Genomic DNA, 23673 nt, shown 5'->3' with positions numbered 1-23673 from the left:
CAGAAGCATTTAAACTTGTCGAACATGGTAGAATAAAAACCAGAAATGGCAAACAATTTTATATTTGGTGTTTGAAATCAAAACTGCTATTACAAAATACAGAAGCTCGTGCGAAGGAGGTCCATGAAATGTTCCCACGTTCTGATTTGAATCCACAATAAGGAATAACATATATTCAGGAGACTATATACTATATCACAAGTAATAAAATTGGAAAAACGACCAAAGAAACAGACTGCTCATGAGCTCTCACTCGACAGAAATAATGAATTGAATTGACAACTCCACAAAAAAGATATTTTACAACAAAACATTGCATTCATTAGGCATTGGTATAAACCCAACACCCCCCGGGAATAACATCGATAACACCGAAGATTACTTCTTAGGGGGTAACCTTTGGGCATCTTGACTCCACACAAGAAATCATTTTTTTTATCATCGATGCAACAGAACTTTAATCGAAACAAATATATGCAATGGGGGAGACAGCTGTGTGGTTCCCTCTCAACAGAATGAGCAACGCAAAACTACCTTCAAGTAGTTAAGTTCCTCTGAGATTAGAAAAGCTCCTCTGAATTGAACTTATTCCATGCTTCCTGTTAAATTATAAAACTTTTAGGCAAAGGTAAAAACCTCGTAGTTATTTAGTTAAATGTAAAAAAGCACTCAAGTATTGAAACTAGAAAAAAGTACGACTGACATAAATTCTATTATTAATAATATATATCAGAAACATCACGTGACAAAATTAAACCCTAGTTTGGGCCTTATATGTTAGTACAGTTTATTGGCATCTATACATTACTTGGAAGTTATCTATGTAGGAACAAAATCAATTTGCAAGATGATTACCACCCTTGACAGGACTAACAGTAACATGCAGAGAGGCCAAATTTGATGATACCAGATGTATGGTAAACACCTGTGGTAAGGTGTATTGGATACCATTTTTCAAATGAGTGATGCTTTTATTGCAATCTTTCAACACCCTCTATTACTGGGTCAATATTCCTACAGATTTTATACTTGGTGAATTTCTTTCGAGTATTTATCCAATAACAAAAGGTGTTGCAAACAAATAGTGGCTAAAATATAACTAGCATTTCTCCGTCCGAAACCTTCATTCAACAATACAGATGTCATATGCAAGTATGATGAGAAAAAACAAAAAACAAAAAAAGCTCACTGAAAAAACTGTGGTTCAATAAAATAAAAAATTTAATCTTATCATTTTTCTATTTTATACAATTTAGCATTGAATAGATCAGAAAGTGTGTATGTATAATATAAAAAAAAAGGCTGGAAATACCTTTAGTAGATCGAAAACCTTCTCAGCAATATATTTCTGTTGAATATTGGCTCCCTTCTGTTGTACTTTATCAGGATGAATGCATAATGTAGCCTTCCTATAAACCTTTTTAACAGCAGCAGCAGTAATCAAATCAGTCAAAGAAACTGGCTGCCAACCACATTCAGGCCACAGAACCTGATCATCATTCATGAAGGAAACAAGTTAACATAAGAAACACAAGTATAGAAGAAAAAATGAAAAACAATGCTACCTTTAAAAAAATATACAAATTAAGGGATCCATTTGGCTGGTTAAAGATTCAGAAGCAGCAACCTTAAGTATTAAATTTTGGAAACAAGTTGATTTTGCTTTAATAGATATTAATTACGAGTACGTCATTAGAATGTTTGCAAAATCAACCATTTTTGCCAAAAATGTGCCTAAAATATTAGGTAAGATCTGATTGGAAAATCTTAATATGGATAAATACTCAACGAGGAATTTGAAATAGTGGGTGATCCTGTAATGACAAATGAGCAATTCGTATGAAACCAATAAAATAAGTTTTGCAGTATAGACTATAGAATAGAATTAGTGCGTGTTATTGTGGAAAAATAATTGCTTTTTTTTTCCAATTTTTGACTAAGTTTTTAAAAAAAATATTTTCTGAAAATAATCTGTTACCAAAAACTTGGTCAGATGAGACCCATGCACTAAGCTAGGAGGTATGATCAGACGAGACCCAGCATGCCATGTCATAAAATCTTGGGCTCAAGCATTATTAAAATAAATAAAGGGATAGCATGAGCTAACAAACTTCTAGGCGTTCAAATAGATCTGGAATAGAAAAAATTCAAGATTATCTGAAGTGCATGTACAAAGTATATACATATTGTAAGGTGGAAAGCAAAGCACGCAAATTCCCCTCTTTTCCTGCAGCCCAGCGTTTAATTTCAAAATCCAATGTTTCAGCAACCCTCTGAAATCAATGTAGAGACAAGATTAGATAATAATAAATATTAAAACAAGGCAAATTAACAAAGAAGTAAAATCCGACCACCCACCATCATCCAACATAAAAAGAACCCCTTTATTGTGCGTAAAGAGGGGAAAACAGGGCACTATTTCAATTAAAAGTAACAGATGTATATGTATATGTTAATTGTTAAAGAAGATTAAAAAAAAAAAAAAAAGGCCAAACAAGCTGCTGGTTTTAATATAAAATAGAAACAGACAAACTAGATAACACAACTTAATAGGAAATCAGAAAGTTGGACAATAAATTGACCCTTGTCCTGTGCATCACTGAGATAAAGAAGCCAATAAGGTTGAAGGGTTATATTGTGTATATGTGGTGAGTGACTGAGTGCAATGCAAGTTTGTGACAGAAAACTCCCAGCCAGAAACAAAAAAGAAAGAAAAAAAAACTACTTACATGTCTCTCAGCTTGCTCTCTTTGACTTTGTAGGTCCCGTTGATTCTTCTCAGCCAATGCTTTAGCCTGGTGTGAAATGATGATGATCATTGGTAACAAAGACAAAAAATTTAATTTTTTCTTCTTAAGAATGTATATAGTATACCATACTATTATACTTCCACATAAATTCAATGTCAAGTTGGTTTGAAAAGAGTACATTATTCACCTATTTTTTTCAGCATAATAAATGAAGGAATCAAATCACGGAGGAAAATACAGTAATACATACCGCACGCTCTTGAGCCCTCTGGTGGCGTTCCAACCTTGCTCTTCGTCTTTCTTCACTTTCCCCTTCAACATCCTGAAAATCTCCAGATGATGATGGAGCAGCTTCAAACCATAGAAACAAAGGTTTAGAGAGCTTTCGTAAATTCTGAGACCCAAAAATTTCAATAAAATTTGCATCAATAAAATTATATTGCACACGTAAACCTACCTCCAAAAATTGAGGAAAGATCATCAACAATATTAGTGGATGAAGATGCTTTCTTCATGCTTGAAGACACATTTGGAGAATCCTGAAAGCAGAGAGGTCCAGTACATTAATTAAAAAAAAATCAAAACAACGGTATGATGCTGGCATTACCATGCATGTCAGTCGATGTTTGGTTTTTATTCACAACATGAAAATAATTTTAAAACTCATCAATTTTTTATATTTCTTATTTATTAACAATAGAAAGGAAAAGGACCAAAATAGCAACCTACTAAATATGAGTTCCTACTTTTAGAATAAATTTCCTGTTATGGGAAAAGACAGAATACCAAAGCCAAGAGTCAGCCACTATACATTAGTACAAATAATGTTTAACACAAACAGGAACTCACTGAAGTGCTGGGTCTAGGAGGCCTTGGAGCACTGTTAGCTCGTGCTCCCGTGCTGAAGAATGATTCAAGATCATTGTCATTCTGTGGCTGGTTCATCCTTGCAGCAGCTGCAGCTCTTTCTCGGGCCTGTGCTGCAGCTCTTTCTCGGGCCTCTGCAGCAGCCCTTTCTACTGCAGCACGTTCTGCTTTGACTCTTGCTTCAGGTTCCGCTCTTGCAGCTGCAGCTCTTTCCCGCACTTCTCTCTCTTTTGCCTCTGCAGCAGCTTTTTCAGCCCTTTCCTTTGCCTCAGCAGCAGCCCTTTCACGAGCTTCAGCTTGTGCCCTCTGAACTGCAGCCCTTTCAGCACGCTTTCTAGCTTCTGCATTAGCTTTCTCAACAGCAGCCCTCTCAGCTCTTTGGCGAGCTTCAGCAGCTGCTCTTTCACGTGCTTCTCTAGTAGCTCTTTCTACAGCATGTCTTGCCATTTCTCTCTCAAGTCTTTGTTGCTCTCTTACCTTCTCCTCCCTTTCCCTCTCACGTCTTCTTTGTTCCTTTTCCTCTCTCTCCTTTTGCTGTTGTTCATGGTCTAACCTTTCTTGTTTTTCTCTATCCTCTGACACAGATCTGCCATCCTTTTCCAACTGCACAGATTCCTTGCTTTTAGCAGCTTTTGTATTCTCTCTCCCCCTAACTTCCTTTGCATGCCTAAATTTAGCTTCAGCTCTATCCATAGCCTCTTTCATAGCTGCAGCAGCCGAGTTCATCTCTAATTCTTCGTCAGAAAGACCATTTCCATGTTCATCGTCATTACCACGATTCCTGCCCGTGGCAAAATCTTCAAGTTCATCAAACTGAGATGCAGAAGATAACTTGGCTGCAGCAGGAGCAGATTTAGGGCCCTGAGAAAATTGAGTGGAACTTGGAAAAGAAGAAAATTCATTATCCTTCTTTCTGACATTGGCAGAAGCGGATGAACCCGCTCCCGACTTTGGGATATGTACTGGTCGAGGAGGAGGTGGTCTTGAAGGTGGTGGGGCAGCAGTTGGTTGAGTGAAAAGAGGAATCTCCGATACCATCAGCCATATATCATCATTTGATTCAAACTTTTCTTCATATTTAGGAGACATATCTGCCTGAATATTAGCCTGTTTAAAACCATCATTGTCATATGAAGGGGAAGTAGACCTTTGGCCAACTGGTTTGTAAGAATCAGATGAATATATAGGCATGTCAAATGCAGCCTGCTGAAATTCCTGATCATGATCGACAGGAATCTTGCTTTGTGTTCGTCTCTCAGGACTCCTCACAGATGATTTTTCATTTGATTCTTCATCTCTTGTCCAGCTTGACCTTGTATTTGACGTTGGTGTTGGGGAGCTGCTATCCTTCATGCTATTTCTCTCTGCTGAGAATGCAGGAACTGAATTTCCAAGTCCACCAAAAGGATCAATATCATCATATACTACACCATTAGAATTTGAAATGCTATCTTTTTTTGTGCTTCTAGAACTTGTAAAATTACTCATTTCTTCCAATGGATCTGTAAAGTAGCTCGAGGATGAATCCATTGGGACTGAAGTTGATTCAAAGACTTTGAAAGGATCTTCTGCACTGGAGGCATTTTTAGAAGCATTGACAGTAGGTTCTGATGACAAATCAATATCAGGAATGGTCCTGTGAATAAAACAATATGCAAAAACAATTACTATGCATCAAGTATATGTGAAAATAAGGGATTGGATTGTCCATTCTATTATTTCATTCTCTTCGGTTCTATTTCACCAAATGAGATGTTAGGCAACAACAAAGTCATAAAACCTATCTTCACTCTTGCATAGACTCGGTCCTCCCATCATCAACCAAGATAAAAATGATGGATTCACTTCCAAGATAAAAATGCACAGCAAAGGAAACTTATTAATGATCTATTTATAATAATAATAATAGTAATAATAATAATAATTATTATTATTATTAAAAATATAATAAATAACTACTATTTTCAAGAGAAAAATTAAAATATCAGTATTTCATGAGAAACATTGAACACACCTAAACACAATAACTAAGCTACTTTGGCAGAGTAATAATCATTATACACTTCTATTTCCAAACTTCCCCTTAAGTTGGAGAATAGATGTTTTCCATTCCCAGCTTGCATATAATTCCTTAAAAAAATTGGACTGCATAATCCTTTTATAAGAATATGCAAGTTGACCTTGTGAAGGTACATATGAAGTACAAATAAAACCACAATCAAGCATTTTCTTGACAAAATGCCTACCCAGTTCAATGTGTTCCGTACAATCATGCAGAACAAAATCATGAGTTAAGTTGATTGATGATTTTTTATCACAGTAGGGCTTCATAGGTCCATCCCATTTAATCTCCATGTCTTCTAAGATAATTTTCAACCAAGTAATCCAAAACTACCTTGTGCTATAGCTTGAATCTCAAGTCCAACACTAGATCAGGTTACAACATTCTGATCTTTACTTCTCCAAGTTATCAAGATTTCTCCAACAATATATAATAGTAGATCTCCTATCAATTACTGACCCTGCATAGTCAACACTAGGGGTGGGTATACGGACCGGTCCGGCCCGTTTAAGGCCCGGTCCGTAAAACCCGCGTTTTATACGGGTCGGATAAGTCCGGTCCGTAAAATAAATGGACTTATTTTTTAAGTCTGGATCCGGCCCGCCAAAATCCGCGGATAACGGACCGGTCCGCGGGCCTAAATAATGGTTCAAAAAAATAAATTTTTAAAAAATAAAAATACATAAAATTAGAAGAAAAAAATATTTTTTATTTATAAGCTAAATTTTATCATACTAAAATTTATCAATAGTTAAAATGGTTTAAAATACTAAATATTAAAATAAAAATAATTACAAATACTTAAATAATAGTACCAAACTTTCAATAATAAAAGCATCAAAATGTCATAAAAGTAATTCAAATGACAAATACCTACCAACTAAACATAATTTTAATGTCATAATAATTTAAAAAATTAAATACACAACTTAATATTAAAATCATAATATTTAAAAATATTAATTAGTGAAGTCCGCAGACTAGCCCGCGAGCCCGCGGATTAAATCCGCTAAGTCCGCGGACTTCACGGGCCGGGCTCAAAAATTAGACATAGTCATACGGATTTGAAAAAAAACGGGTCCGTTATCCGCGAAATCCGCAGACTTACGGACCGGTCCGCGGACCCGGGTCCGTCTACCCACCCCTAGTCAACACCAATGTAAGCTACAAGAATTGTATTCATATTTCTAAGTTATTGCAAAGACTTCTCTAGGACAATGCATCAAAATTGTCCAACCAAACTTGCATTGAATGCAATATATAGCCTTGTGTAATATAGGTTAATTAGTTTTCCAACCAAATATTGATATATCTCCTTATCCACTGTTGCTCTATCATCTTCGCTACCCAATTTAAGGGTTGAATCCATAGGGTACATTCAAGTTTACAAGTTGTCTTACCTGCCCTGCCTCCTTGAGCAAATTTTGACATATTCTTGTGAAGATATGAAATACTTTTCTTTAAGTGGGACACTCCAATTCCCAGAAAGTATTTCAACATCCCAAGAGTTTTTACCTCAAACTCCTTTGCTAGATGTTGACTCAAGATCTGTTCCTTCAAATCATCAACAGTAGCAAAATTTTCATCTAAATACACTAACAATACAGTCCATCTACTGTTGTCGAGTGCCTGATGAATAAGTCTTGTCTCCTTGGCTTTGTTTGTATCCTAAGGCTATCATGACCGTGATAAATCTCTCAACTCATCCTCAGGAAGATTGTTTCAACCCATATCAACTTTTTTCAAACTACCAACAAAACTGACAACAGCTTCATATCTCAACAGGAACTCCATCTAGATTTCCTCCTAAAGCTCCCCATGTAAGAAAGCATCTTCACATTAATTTTTTGTAATTCCCAATCATAATTTGCAACAGGAGATAATATTACAAGAATTGTATTCATCTTTACAACTGGAGTAAAAGTCTCTAAGTAATTCATCCCATAGGTTTAAATGAAAACCCTTCACAACCCACCTAAACACTGTACCTCTCAATCGATCCATTGGCTTTATATTTTACTATATATACCCATTTACAATCAATTAACTTCTTTCCTTTTGACAAAGAAATCAACTCCCATGTTTTGTTATTTTCCAATGCCTCCATTTATTTATCCACGCTTCCATTTTTTATTAGATAATACATCAAAAATATTAGTGGGAATAAAGATAGAGTTACACTTTGCAAGAAAGGTTTTATGGGTTGGAGAAAATTTGTGAAACAAGAGATAATTTGAGAGAAGATAGTGGTTTTTCAGTGCAATTTCTGGTTCATCTACTAAATGCAATTGGAAGATAAAGGTTATCACCAAGTTTTGATCTCATTTGGGAAATCAGAGAGATTACATTGTAAAATTAGAAAATCGGTGTTTGTTAGCTGATCTAAAGGAGTTGGATTGCCTCTTGAACATATGTCAATGCAGGAATGACCTTTAATCATGTGGTGTAAACCAAATTATTCCAAACTTTGTATCGTTTTCAATTTTGGTTGATGCATCCTTGTCAAATTCATTGACTCAATGCTTCTTGTTCAGGTTTATGTTTAAGATGATGCAAATTTAACTCAAGAATGGGAAGGACAAGTGTTTTAAAATGAATTTCCTTGTTGTCCCCAAGACTTTCCTCCCAAAGATAAGATTGAGTGAAATAATTTTGTTCCATATAAAAGGTGACTTCCTGAGATCCAAAGAATATCTTGGAAGGAGGATGGCTATTTTTCTTTCAACAATTTCATTCTGTTGCAGTATTTGGACACAGGAAGACTCGTGAATTTTGCCCTCTTTTTGGCAAAAAAAAAAAAAAGAAAAAGTAATGACTTGATTAAAATATTTCTTACCATTTTATAACTTAAGTTTTTTCATGGACACACCAAATTGACTTTAATAATCAAGAAGAAATTCTTAAAGACATTGCTTACTTCAAATTTGTGTAGGTAGCAAAACCCAAGTAACCTGGGTACAATAATCAAAAAAAGTAAATAAAAGCGTTGCTGCATCTTCTACCTTTTCCAAACTCATTTGAGCTTCATTCAAGTCTCTACTTTAACAAATATAATCACAAGACGATAAGTTACTGAAAGAGAATTAATGCAAAACCTATAATAGTGAGCTCCTAGCAACAATGCACTTGAATATTCATTGTCAAACAGACATTCACAAAAAAATTCCCGTTCCCCTCCAAATCAATCCTCTAATATAGGCATACTCCAGAATAGCTACCTCAAGTTTTGACAACTAAGATCAATTTCAGGCATTCACAAAAACCACCCAGACAGCAACATGCACGATACTGATAGCCTTGTGAATTATGATTCTTTGTTTATTTACGATGATGAGTTGATGACCAGCAAGCAAATAATTCTTCCTAGTATATTTATTTAGTATATCGTGGGCAGTGAACTTCTATAGTCAAGGGCAAGGAGCATATATTATAGAAGAATTCTAAACAAGGGCGGATGAAAAGTCACAATAGATGATATTCCATAGATACATCAAAGACAATCCAAAGTTTCAGAGAGATCAGTGCCAGTGATCTGGTTTCATCACGCAAGTTTAAACACAATCCTCAGACCATTACTATTATTCAACAATGACTTGATTCACACTAATGGAACTAATAACCAATATTTTGCAAAAGGTTATTAAACCCTTCAATGGAACATACTGATATAACTTTGTGCAATTTACACTCGAACACACAAGGTAGAATTGAAACTCCCTGTAGTTTTTCCGGTATTTTATTTGAGTGGTCCATCTATTTTATAGGTAGATTCTGTTTGGCAGAAATTTTCCACAAGCACTTATAGAATGAATTGAACTTCTCTCATAAGTTAAAATCAATTTATACACCTATCCTTTACAGAAGTTCTCTAATCTATCTTAGGCAGATAAGTTGAGTTTAACTTACCAGAGAAGTTCAATTCATTTTACCTTTTTACTTTCTTCTCTTCTAAATGCTTATATAGAAGCTTAATCCAAACATGAGCATAACAAACTTTTAGCACTCCTCACTAATTTCATACTCAGAATCTCGCAGTTCCCCACACTCTTTAAACACACAAATAGCTTCTCCCACAGATCAATAAACCTCAGCTCTCACTACACAAACACAACATTCACTAGCTCGTATGCATGTCACGATAAAAGGATACACACACTAAAACGCAATTCATCGATTGCACGCACGTAACCGTACCTATCAGTGGAGGCCTTACGGCTCCCGAATCCAGGGATCAAGTCGTCAAAATCCGCGACACCTTTCTCCTCCTTCTCCGGCTTCTTCGATTTACCTAACCCGCCGAGAAGATCGTCGAACGAGGCGGCGCTCCCTCCCGGAGCGAAAACGTTGTCGTAGGAGACACTGGAGGAGCTCTTGAGGCCGGGAACGCCGTCGAAAATGTCGTCGTCGTAGACAGGTTTGTCGTACGCCGCCGAGCTGACGGACTTGGACCGGAAATCGTTGGAGTCGCGGAAGACGGAGTCCAAGTTGACGGAGGCGTCCGGTTTGGCGCGGGCGGCGAAGAGATCGTCGAAGGAATCCGCGGCGGCGAAGGAATTGGAGGCGCGAGTGGATCGGGAACCTAAATCGAAGTTGAGAGAGGAAGTTTTGGATGAGGCTTTTGATGCGGCCATTGGCGCCGATTTGCCTTGGGGTTTGAACCCGAAATCGGTGGTTAAAAGACCATCGAAATCGTTCATGGTGAGAACTGAGAAGCGTCGAGAGAAAGAGAGAGAGAGATCTGGTGCGGTGGTATCCTCCGCGTACGGTGGATCCGCGGGAGAGTGCGGTGAGGCGCGAGCGTCAGAGGATACAAGGAATAGAACAATCTGACCTGTGCTTCACTATGACTCTTTCTTTTACCGGTTTTTTATTTTTTATTTTTTTATTTTTTTCTTCTACTCATTGGTTAGTACTGGTTTGGTTTGGTTAGGCTTCGTTGTTGCTTCGTCTCTTCTCTTATTCTCTTGTTCTGTGTCCCTTGTTTAAGAATTTGAGTCAAGAGCCTTCAAATTCTGTTTCTTCCTATTTTGAGGTCGAATCATGTTATGGATTCGTGTCCAGGATTTTAAATTCCAGGATTTGGTTGTCAGTGGGGAAAAAATTGCACTTTCTCTTCGGATTTCAATTTTTATATTGCTTGTGTCAATTTTTTAGAATTTTAACTCTTCTAGGTTGATCTTAGAATGGCATGTTGGTAGGGTTTGCATGTTTGAAAAAAAATAAATAAAGAAAAGGAAGAAAACTCTGTCTTATTATTTTTTTTTTTAAGTTTTATCTTTTTAATTGAAAGAAAATATACTACTTTTTTATGCTTTATAGTTTATTCTGTTCTGTATTATTTATTAGTATTATCTATGTAATAACAAGCTCATACATTATTATATATACAAAAAGAAACTCATTATTTTCTTCTAACTATTAACCATATGTTAGTTACGTTTTAGTTACTTATAATTTATTTTTCTTAGAGAATGTAGCAAGATTTTCATTGGCTAATGAAGAAGGAATTTAGTGGAGGCTGTTAATCTATATAGTAGAAAAATCACGATTCAAGTTTCTATTAGAAGAAACTTTTACTTTTAATGTTTAATATTATTTGAAACAGAATAGCTCCCCGCGAAGAACTTAGGGGGGAAATGTTGAAACATTTGTTTGTACATTTAAACTGTAACCCAAACAAATGGCAAATCTAAAAAATTCTCATTAAGATTCAAAACTTGTGTTTGGTAAAACTAATGTATAGGTTGATAAAAGCTAATAAGCTAGTTGAAGCTCAAAAACTATAAGTAAGAAGTTAAAAGTTAAAATTTTATAAGATATAATTGATTGAATTGAAAATGTTTAATAAAAATAATTAATAAATAATAACATAAAATGGCATATTTAGTAGTAAAATAGAATTTCAAATAATTAATGAACTAAAAAAATATTAGTACCTTGTAAGTTAATTTATTTTTTGAAGTAACCATGAAACTAAGTTGAAATGTATCAGAAAAATTTCACATATTAAACAAATTTATTTTGTTTATACTAACTTATAAGTTCGTCCAATGTATTGTTAAACACACTTTTAATATAAATTTTGTTTAGTTAAATTATTTCAAAATCACTTAAAGAAAAATAAAATAGGAAGAAAAGTTAAAATAAAATAATTTCTATATGAGAGCTTTTATTATTGGTACTAAGTTTCAATGAAAGGTATTTAAAGAAAAAAAATATATGTTTTTAAATAACATTAGTAGAATAAATGATAGTGATTAGTTTTTTTAATTAATATAATTCATTTTTTATACTTATAATTTATTACGAGAGGAAAATGTGTATTTAAAAAAAATGTGGTAACATTTGCATCCATATCAAAATAATAATGTAAATGAAATTTTGATAATATTTTTAAGACTAAAATTTGGTAAAAAAAAATTAATATATATATATATATATATATATATATATATATATATATATATATATATATCGTAAAATATCGTATGACAATGAGAGAAGAGTGCAAATTTTAATGAATTTGATTTCTATTTATAGTAGATAGTCTATACATTATTTTTTATTTATTTTTATAGTAATTATTTTAAAAAAAAATTATATTTATCATATATTTTAAATAATTGATAATGTAAAAAAAATTCCACCGACAACATATAAAAATTAAACTCTAAATTAGTGTAAGAAAATAGTATTGTACACTAGCACGTACTTTACCTATATTACATTTATTGTGGTATAATACAAAGCATGATCATTCATGTAGATGATGACTACAATAAACAACGATCCTTTTCTATTTTTTTATTTTATTTTTTTAATATTAAACTTTTAAAAATATAAATATTGTTTATTATCTTCAAAATTCATTTATTTTTCTAAAATTATATTAAATGGAAGAAAATAAAATAAAATAGTAAGAATTTATTTATGGAATGCACATCCAAGTAATAAAATAAATATGTTAAAGTGACATTTTTTGGCTTGCATAGATTTGATTTTGGTGTGCAGAAACTATGATTATTCATGAACTAGGTTGGTTCAGGTTTGAATAAAAATTCAATTTAAAGTAATTAAATTTAATTGATTTAAATTTCATAACTTTTTTACTTAACTCAAACCAAACTATTTTGATGTTGGCTGAATTGATTTCGTTTGGGTCATTGAATACCCAATAAATTTAAATAAAAATAATATTTTTTTATAAAGTAAAAAAAAATCAACAATAATTAAATTGATGGATGTGCAATATAGGTTATTTTTGTTTTTTTTCTTAATTTATTTAAGGATTTAAAGTGCAATACAATGTATAAAAATTACAATCAATATATTGCAATATAATTCATATTGATTTTTTTAAGTATTTGATAAAATGAAGGAAAGAAATCTACATGTTATAAAACAAAAAAAATCTTTGAAATAATTAAAATGATATATACATATTTTATTTATTCCTTTTTCTAGGTCGTATTTTTAATAATTATTTATTTATTTATGTTTTTAAATTTCAAGAGAACATTAATTATCATATTATCAATTATACTGATACATTTACTTTTAATCTAATTTTTAATTAATTTATATATGATAATTAATACATATTTATTATGAAATAAAAATTAAAAATAATATAATAAAAAGTATCAAAATTATTCTATAAAATAAGGAAATTTATTAGTTAAATAAAAATAAAAATAATATAAATTAATTAATTTAATTTGAGTTAATTAAACATTTATTAGTTAAATATTAATACTTTTAAAATAAATTATTGTTAAATAAAAATAATTTTTTGCTACAATATAAATTATTTATCATAAATCTAAAATATAATTTATAAATTAAAAATAATTATTTATACAAATTTTATATATAATTTATATATTCAAATACAATATTTATTTATATACATAATCAATAATTTATTTTTAAATTTTAGTTATATATAATAAACATTTAGCGTATGCATTATAAATACTGAATACTAGTATTTTTATCTTAAATATGCTATATATCTTCTTCTAATTGTCAATTTCCTCCCTCTTTTATCCATTTATTTTCTAAAATACATAAATAAAAATAATTTCTAATTTTTTATATTTATATTTTATCTTCATAATTAATTCTCTCATAAATTATTTTTTATTTTTTATTGCGAAAATTATCCTTTACTTTCATTTCCCAAAATTACATTTTTATGTCTTTGATATTCTTTTCTATTTTACTATATATAGACTAGAAATTTTTTTTATTTATATATTATAAAATAAATTGAATAAAAATTGACAATTGAAAGATGCATATATTTATCATGGTATTTATAACACTTAATTATTTATTTTATTGTGTAAATATTAAAATTATAATTACTTGATTATAATAGAATTGTAATAATATTAGGTGATTAAAATAACATTAAGTTAAAATTTTAAGGACTAAAGTGACAGTGTCACGATTTCATAAATTAAAATGATATTGTATTTTATAGTCATATGTCATGTAACATGTGTATCACATGCATGCCACACAACATTATCGTGGTACTTAGACACTTTCATTTAGAGATGGCAACAAGGTGGGTACAAGCTTTGGTATCCTCGTACCTATTCTTGTTCTCGTATCTTATACCAATCTTCATTCTCATATCTAGCGATTATATAATTTTCATCTCTATTCCTGTCTCCCGATAGGTATTAGGTATATTTGCACCCAACCTATACCTAATTAAAAATTAATTAAATATTTTTTTAAGAAAATATTGGAAAAATTAATTTAGAGTAACAATTACAAAATTACATTAATTATGTTTCATTTGAAATAAATTTAAAATAAAATAAAATTATGTAAATATCAAGTAAATTATTAAAAAAAATTAAGTTTCTAAATATTTAAAGTGATATGGATACTGATAATGGACAAGTATTATATTTGTTCCTGTACTCGATTTATTGAATCAAGTATCATCCGTATCTATATCAAATCAAATTGAATATTTTTTCCGTCAAAGTTGGGATGACTTCAGATATTATTCACGGATATCGATTTACTTGTCATCCCTATTTCCACTTTTAAGAAGAAGAAAAATATAAACTTTAAATGAAAGACCTTAAATAAGTGACACATTATATTTTTAAAAATTTCATTAAAATCATGTATAATTTTAGGGACTAATTTAATCATTTACTTTTTTTCAGTCTACAAAATTATGATATTAATTGATAAAAACCATGTTAATTATGATTTTTTAAACAATTATCATAAAATTATTAATTTGTGTTGAATAACTGTACAAACTACAAAGTACTTACGTTATCGATATATTCTGATTAAATTAGGTTTTACACTTAATCATTTAAAATATCAAAAAAAATATAGAATTTGGAGTAGTAAAAAAACATGTACTAAAGCTGTTTCTTTTATTCGCGTAGCACAAACAGTAGCTAAGGGCAAAGAAGAGTCCATTTATTAGTTCCGATGAATTTTTAAATAGGATGCTAAAGTACTTGGTTTTTAACTATTCCAGTTTATAGTTCTTACAATTTGATTTAATTTCGTTGGTTTTATTCTATATTTATACATAAAAAAATTAACATCTCACGAATATTATTAATATAAATGAAATTAAAGAAAAATAATAATCAACAAAGCATACACCCATTACGTTAAATCAATATTTAAATATTATTTTTCTACTTAAAGCTTGTAATAATAAGATCAGAAGACCTTAAAATTCATAAATAAGTAAAAAAAAAACAGTATTTTAAATATTAAATTATTGTATATAACATATTGTATTTTCAATTTATTAAAAATAATACAGTTAAATTATAATTTATTTAAAAGTTTTAGAAAAGATAACTATCGAACAAAAAAAATCTGAAATGATAAAACGTCTTAGTCAAAATTTATAAAAGAAAGTTCAATAAAATTACTAAATAAATTAATATCTTAAAGGAATCCAAAAGGACAAATGAGAGAAAGAAAATGTAACTAAAACTACTTTATATTATACATATCCGTTCACTTGTCAATTTTGAGTCGAAGATCTCAAGAAGTCTCTCCCACAAACTACACACCAACTGCTTAGTATGTTACATCTTAGATAGCTACTTTCTCCACTATGCACGATTTCCTTCCTTTCAGGTTTTTATTACAATGAACAAGCAAAACATCTAGAAACACAGCATCATAAATCAGCTTGAAATAAAAATATAAAAATGGGATATGCTAAATGTATCCATGTTGATTGATAATACATAAAATAGGGAGATCATATGCAATGTTTCTCATAATATCTCTTTCACTACCGGGAATCCTAGCAACACATTTTTTTAATATACTTTTTATGATACCTATTATGTTAAAAGTGTACTAAAGAATGTGTCGCTGATATTTATCATATAACTACAATTTACAATTACTATGTTGAAAGCCCCAAAATACCAGCGGCATTTGAGTAGCTTCCAATGAACTGATGAGGCAGAGATATGAATAGAATGCAACAGTCTCATCTAAAGGAAATTTGGCATATCAAACTCGGATACGTTTGACATCACTTTCAGGGACACTAATATCAAGCCTATCTCCACTGCTTGAACTAGTAGTTTGTCCTGAGACCTGCTAAATCATACATGTTAGTGACATAATAAGCTTTTTCTAATCTTCACGTGAAATGCATAAGCTCTCATTCGAAATCGAAATCAATTCCTACATGAACACAATGCTAAAAGACACAACCAATCAGAAAGCTTAAGACAAAAAAAATAAATCTTGCACATATTTCAACATTTGATTAGATGTACGCATGCTCATGCAAGAATTGCTCCTCATACCAAGTCAAAGGGACCATGTTTGCTCCCATATTTCTCATAGTCCTCACAGGTTGAAATTACAATTTTCTTTCTAGGTTTCCTAAACCATGATTAAGATCCATAATAATTGTAACGTATATGATTTACCTTTCACCTCAACCCAGAGTTAACAAATAATGTATGCTAAGATGAGACACTTACGGTTTCATCCGGAACCACTGCATATCTCTCGGATAAGGAGGTACCACTTTTCCCTGTTTAAGGAAAAACAAAAGAGCTAGCATCATGCCAAATTGTATAAAATATTAAATGAAAAATAAAATATATGAATGTAAATTACACTAGCAAATGGTATTATCAGTAATGGCTGAGAAACGAAGGAACAATATTACTGATGAGCAGAACAAAGCACCTGACACTAATTCAGTGTTTGAGGATTCTATGTGCTGCCCAGAAGATCCATCGACACTCAATGCCTCGATAATCTTTGGAGTATTCCTACAAATAACAGACTCACACCATGAACATAAGACATGTAATGAAATGCACCCATTACTCAAAACTACGTTTCCAGTTAATAAATTAGATTTGGGATATAACTTTTTAATTCTTAAATGAATATGGTCATAATTGCCACAAATAAATAACTTATCTTTCCAGGGTGAATAAAAGACACATAAATATATATTTAGACACCCATGATTGAAGATAATTTGTTATAAATGAATAGGATGCAAGATGGTGCAACGAATGTAATAAGACTAAGATCTACTCTATTAGTTTACAGCTACATTATACAAGCTAGCTTTTAGCATTTTGCTTTCTAAACCTCAGTCAGAATTTAACCATCCACTTCATGGACGTCGTAACACATCCAATATGCCAATCATAAGAACTTCATGACCAAGATCATTGATCAACGGCAGTCATTACCAACATGATGATATTAGATTCTACTCCCAATTGATTTAGAGAGTTTAAAAATCTGTGCCTTCAGCAAACAAATGGGAGAGAAAACAATTAAGTGAAAGACAGAAGCATGCCTAAAAGTCCAAACACACTTATTAAGGTGGTAAGTGCAATTACCGGTCAATAGTATCCCCATGCCCAAGTTGCCCATTTGTGCCTCTTCCCCAAGAATATACATTTTCTTTTTCAGTTACAGCAATTGTGTGTCTCCACCCACATGAGATCTGAACTACTTTCTGCCAAGTCACACAAAAATTGTGCAGAAATACAAAAATAGAATAGTTGTTAGATTGTTTGAAAATAGACATTGACTTTAAAGATACAAAGTTGAAATGCTTCAAATGAACGATAGAAAGAGAAGAAGAGTATTACAGTTTCAAGTACCTGATCATGGGGGAACTTCACTTGCACAGGAGAGAAGCGATCAACATTGTCACCAACTCCAACCTGTCCAAACTGCAATTGAAGGAGAATTAAGTGACAATTTTCCGAACACATGTCAATAATAAAAGACTTGTGTCTTATACCAGTTTTTTTATAAAGTGTAATATGTTTAGTTCTCTGCACAGATGAATGTGCATTCTTTTACCAGTATTTCTTGTTATGATACAAAATGTCATCAACATGGGGAGAATAAAAAATGACTGCTAACCTTATTCCAACCCCATCCATATAGTAGCCCACTAGATGTGAGTGCCATACTATGCCTCCATCCACCTGATACCTGAAAGAAGTCCAAGTCAAGTTGAGAGACAGACAAAACAACACCAAATAAATTGCATCCAGTGAGCGAGGGTATAGGGTAGGACAAGATTTTTTGGGACCAATTTTTGCTTGTCTTTAACAACACACAAACACATGATGGAATCCTTACATTACATGAGAAGTATTTCCAATTCTTCCCTTATCAGAAAAAATCCAACATTCAAAAAATGGGACTGGAGGAAGATACAACCTACTAAACAAGCAGAGCAAAGAAAAATAATACGAGAAATTGCTGCCTAGACACCAACTCAGCTTAAAATTAAAGGACTACCTCACAAATTAACTTATCACTCAAGGCTTGAAGCTTGCGAGGCACAAGAGAATCCTCAAAATTTCCATGTCCTAGTTGGCCATATTTGCTCCATCCATATGTGTATAAGCCACCAGAAGATGAAACAGAAATTGTATGCCGCCAACCACAAGCAACCATGACCATCTTGTCACACTGCAACATGAATCAAGCAAGAATTAGGCAAGGGGAGTAAAACAAAAGTTTTCCATCCATTAGTATGCATGTACACCAATGACTCGTGAATCTTAACAATATTTTCTAGACAAATTGACAGTCATCACAAAAGTTTAACACCTGGAATTGGAAATGCTGCTCCTATTAAACGGCAAGATGAACTTTTTCAGAAATCAAACAATATCAAATCACATATGTTCCATATATAATCAGAGTAGAACGAGGAAGGTAAGATGATACCAGTTTGAGGACATACATCAACAGAAGAAACTTTCTCAGGAATCCAACGATCATTTCTATCTCCCAACCCCAAATTTCCATATCGGCCCCAACCCCATCCATACAGTTCTCCATTTTCAGTAATAGCTACACTGTGTTCTGCACCTGCAGCTACCATTTTGATAGGTATTCCCTACAGTATAAAAAATTACATGTGCCCAATAGTTAATTAAATAATTCTTTGATGCATTATGTTTATCAATGTTCAATAAATAAATAATAAAATATTACAATAATTTCATAACAATAGTAATTCTGTTTTTTTGTGTGTGTTCTCAGCCACTTTTCTCTTCCATTTGTTTAAGTAGTGGATGCTTATGAAATGATAAACTGTTCCTGATGCTTTTCCAGAAGATTGATTGGTTAAATTCTCTACCATTCAGTTTCAAGATTCATAACCAAAAGAAAAAGAACAAAAGCAATGCTAGTGAAGTGGGAGATGCAAACATCAAAACTGCTACAATTCACCCTAAGATGTTATGAATGTGATTTCTTTGAGGGATCTAGCACATGTAGAAATAATTAGTGAACCCAGACAGTCAGGAAGGAAGGAAAGACAAGCAACTCAGGCAACATTGATTTGGAAGGTAATGAAGGCTATACTGAATGAGCCTTGTGAGAGGGCACCCAACATAAATAGGAGAGTTCTTGGGTAAAAAAGTCAAATCAAGTGCTTGACTCTTGGCATAAGGAAAATGGTGAATGCAACAGAAAGTCAGGAATCTTGTGCAAAGACTAATGTTGCTAATAGGATTTCTACTGAATGTGAAAGTATTCATTAAAGAGTGGGGAAAAGGGGCATTTATAGAATTACAGTGCAGTGGAGGAATGTGGACAACAACAATAAAGTAATCTGAATGTACAGAGCTATTTGAGGCAAATACACATGTCACATGGAAGGAATTCGGATGAGAGAAAAAAAAAATGGATGGGGTTTGGACCAAAGAAAAGTTGGGCTTAATGGCAACAAAGAAAGCACAAAGGGTGATGAAGAAAATTATGGATTTGCATTAAATGATACGGTTGGGAATTGATTAGTGAAGAGAACAGGGATCATGACAGGAAGGATACCTGGCAAATGATGAATTGAGGGTATGATCTGACACGATTGAGGGAGAGAGAGAAAATGTTATACAGAGGGGGTGATGGAGAGAAGAGCAAGGAAGAATTGTGAGGATGCTTTGGGCAGCCTAAGGCCTGGACAGGGTTGATATATACATTCTGCAGTACCTATTTTTGTGGTTTGGTCCTTGAGTTTTATTTATAATTCTCCTTCAAAGTTGTAATTCCAGGCATATTCTGCCAATGCTGGGGGATTGGAATATGTTGTTAAATAAATATTACTATTTTCTTCAGTTTTTATTAACCCTACGTATTAAAGGAAACTAGAGAATCCATCACATGTTAACAATAAACATGACAAGAACCAGTATTTTCAAATCCAGTTTTTAAAAGGGGGCATGATGAGAATATATAGAATAAACAGAGGTGGTTGGTTACAGACCAACAAGAAAGAGAACTGAGAGATAGACAGAAAGAAATAATAGTGTAGTGAAGGTAGTTGAATGACAAACAGGAGAGAATTCTCCTTCCAAGTGTTTCCCCTTCAACAAAGGGTTTCCCAAATAGTAACAATTCTTGACCCCCCCCCCCCCCCCCACAAAATAAATAAACAAAAAAGTTATGCCCCTGCTCCCAGCACTCTCAACCGTCTAACCACCTAACAGTTTTTAATTCTATTATTCCATCCAACTGCGTTGCCTCACTTCCGTTGGCTTTTCTTTCTTCTGTTGTCCTGTGTCCCATCAAATGCAAAGAGACTATGCATCCTTTTGTTGAAATTGATTCAAAAAGAGGGCAGATGAGAAGCAATTATATACATGGTAAAAGCAACTTATCATTGTGTATTTATTCTTGATAACTGGTTCACAGGGCTTTATTTATCACAGATAACCTTGATGGATGCCTTTAAAAGGGTACCTGAAATGTTTGAACCTTTTGTGGCACTAGAGAATCCTCTGTGGTGCCAAGTCCAAGTTGACCATTTTGATTCCTCCCCCAACTTCAACAAGTAGAGATAAAGAGGGAAAAAAACACAACGGTCAGAAGAAGTGATAATAAAACAACCAATTTTATGATGAATCAGACAATCGATGGGTTGCACCTCCATCAAGGGTTTAGTTTCTAAACAACAAACAAATAACTGTCCTTCAGCCTCACAGAAAAAAACAAGGATTTCTATATGAATTTATACCATTTAAAATGGGATGTTAATTAAATAGTGAGTGTCGTGTAATTGGTAGTAACAAGTGAGAATTCAAACAAGTACTAGACCAGATACGTGTACCATGTCCAAGGTAGCAGATCTAGGATCCATTAGGAAGAGCTTATGATATGTCCATAAGTTATTTTCAGCTTATGTTAGTAAGCTTTCCAAGATAATTTATGAAAACAACTTACAACTTATATGACAACAGCTTAACACTCTCTCCTCTTCCCTCTTCAGTTATAAAAACAGCTTATATATAAATACAAATATAATAATTCCTTAATTATGTTGTTTAACCAAACAAGCCCCAAATCGATACAGGGAGTGTTTGCATAGGAAGTGTACATCTAACAGTTACTCAAGTAACAAGAATATAATAAGAAATTGTTCCCAAAATCAAATGGGCCAATGCAAAATCAACTTCTATTCTATCTGTTTCGGTGTCAAATATTCTATTCGACTTTTCTTCAGTAAATTGGGAAGACAAAGGAATGGAGTTAAAAATATCAGACATAAGAATCAGCATGCATTAAAAAAATGCTCTCTATATACTCGATCATTGTTGACACTAGCATACAAAAGACACTCCGTGCCTCCATGAATTATTTTTTAAAAAATTATATAATAGCAGGTAGTTATTAAAAATACTGGAGGTTATAGAGTGAAATTTACAAAAAATAAAAAATAAAATAAAAATTTGGTAATTTATAAAAGAGTAGGGTAAAATGTCCAAAAATGTGGACACCAAATGGGACAATCCCCTATATTAATAGTATAGAATAGGAATGGGACAATCTCCTTTATTAATAGTATAGAATAGGAATAGTACTTAGTATATGGATTAAAAAAATGTCAGAACAGAGAATGATAAAATTTGGTTGAGAAATACAAACCTCTGAACCTCGCCTTCCATGGTAACTGATAAACAGTGGGTATCCCCACAGGCAATTTGCTTTATCCTTAGACCTTGTAATGCTATAATAGGCTGAGGAATGAGCAAATCACTAGAATTACCATGACCCAACCTTCCAAAATCACCCCTGGAAAAATCAGAATATGATCCGCTTGAGAATTAAAGTATATCAAAGGTAACCATATACCAAAACACTACCATGTATGAGAACAAAAAAATTTCGGAAATAGAAGGGTGATTAACAACACAAAGTATCATACGGCAAGAGTTGGTAACCCATCCAGCATGATCAGTGTTCATACAATGTCCAATCACCCAAACCAAAACCAAACTTGAATACATCTCCATCTCTTCCATATGGAAAATTATTGAGTACAAGGATACTTCTTAAACTTCAGCAAAATTGTCTTTCAATAATCCACTTACCAAAAAGGTAAAAACAGGTGCCAGCCCTTGTACTGAGAGACCAACTCAACTCACAAGTACAGAAATATAATTAAAAAAAGAAAATGGACATTTAATTTAATTTAAAAATAAAACCCATCTCTTTCAAAAGATTAAAAACATTCCTATTCTTAAAATCATCAAAGACAGAGGTAGGTATATAAGTATGAAAAAAGGATCCATAAACTTGCTTGATCCCTGTCTAATCTAACCCAAGTGCCAAAAGAGTGCAATTTTTAGTAAAAAGGATGAATTGCAGACCATCCCCAACTATAGAGTTCATTGCGCGACTCCGAATATGCAAGTGTATGATCAGCCCCACAAGCGATGGAATCGATATGTTGAGCATCCAATGCACTGAGCTGCGTAGGTAAGAGCCTATCATCGGTATCACCGTGACCTAATTGCCCATCCTCTCCGCGACCCCACGAGCACACAACATTTCCAGCTGCAGAGGATCAAAAAACAGAAACCCAATTGAAAAAAGATTGTAAATTTGAAACAAGGTGAGAGAGAGAGAGAGAGAGAGTGCTTACAGAGAAGCGCAACGGAGTGGCTGGCACCGGCGGAGATGAGGAGAACACGGGACGGCGGAGAAGTAGCGGCGGAGGCGTCCATTAGTAGAGTGAGGGAAAATAAGTGAAGAGAGAAGAGAAAAGAAGAGAAGAGAAGAGAAGAGAAGTTACAACATTGGGTTTGAAGTTGAATATTGATGGGGGAGTAAAACGATGAAGAATAAGAGGGAAAAAGGATGATTCAGAAGGTTAAGGTGAATGTGAAGGGAGAAGGGACAGCATTGAATGTGGGTATATGGGGTGGGGACCCATGTGCCAGCACCGCCCAACCATTCTTTTCTACCTTCCTCCATCCTTGCTATATTGCTAAATGCTAACACTCTTCTGTTGCCTATGTGTGGTCAGTGGTTGCCACTCCAATTCTCCTCACTTAATAACATTTCTGTTCATTTTCATTTATAAATAAGAGTTATTCATCTATATATAAATTTTTTTATACTAATAACTAATTATATCTTTTAATTATATTATGTTAATGTAAATACATTTACTTTTAACAGTGA

At 32.8% G+C, this 23673-nt stretch overlaps 2 protein-coding genes across 2 annotated transcripts; both read right to left on the bottom strand.

Annotated features, from left to right (window-relative positions):
- Positions 1-28: 28 nt before the first annotated feature.
- LOC109814860 (auxilin-related protein 2) lies at positions 29-10761 on the bottom strand. Its single transcript, XM_020379375.3, has 8 exons — positions 9874-10761; positions 3600-5253; positions 3208-3289; positions 3001-3101; positions 2730-2795; positions 2184-2273; positions 1313-1489; positions 29-599 (listed from the first exon to the last, which is right to left on the bottom strand). The coding sequence occupies exons 1-8, from the start codon at positions 10374-10376 to the stop codon at positions 561-563; spliced, it is 2712 nt and encodes a 903-aa protein (XP_020234964.1). The 5' UTR covers positions 10377-10761; the 3' UTR covers positions 29-560.
- Positions 10762-15877: 5116 nt separating this feature from the next.
- On the bottom strand, positions 15878-23460 carry LOC109814847 (ultraviolet-B receptor UVR8). Its single transcript, XM_020379361.3, has 12 exons — positions 23132-23460; positions 22857-23043; positions 22132-22278; positions 20950-21031; positions 18947-19102; positions 18496-18669; positions 18112-18183; positions 17844-17915; positions 17577-17695; positions 16903-16988; positions 16692-16744; positions 15878-16296 (listed from the first exon to the last, which is right to left on the bottom strand). Exons 1-12 carry the CDS (start codon positions 23211-23213, stop codon positions 16210-16212), a joined length of 1317 nt encoding a protein of 438 aa, XP_020234950.1. The 5' UTR covers positions 23214-23460; the 3' UTR covers positions 15878-16209.
- Positions 23461-23673: the final 213 nt, after the last annotated feature.

This window comes from Cajanus cajan, chromosome 6 (assembly GCF_000230855.2).
Source record: "Cajanus cajan strain Asha chromosome 6, NIPB_CcT2T_4, whole genome shotgun sequence".
Taxonomy (NCBI): Eukaryota; Viridiplantae; Streptophyta; class Magnoliopsida; order Fabales; family Fabaceae; genus Cajanus; species Cajanus cajan.
This window is presented reverse-complemented; position numbering and strand designations above follow the sequence as displayed.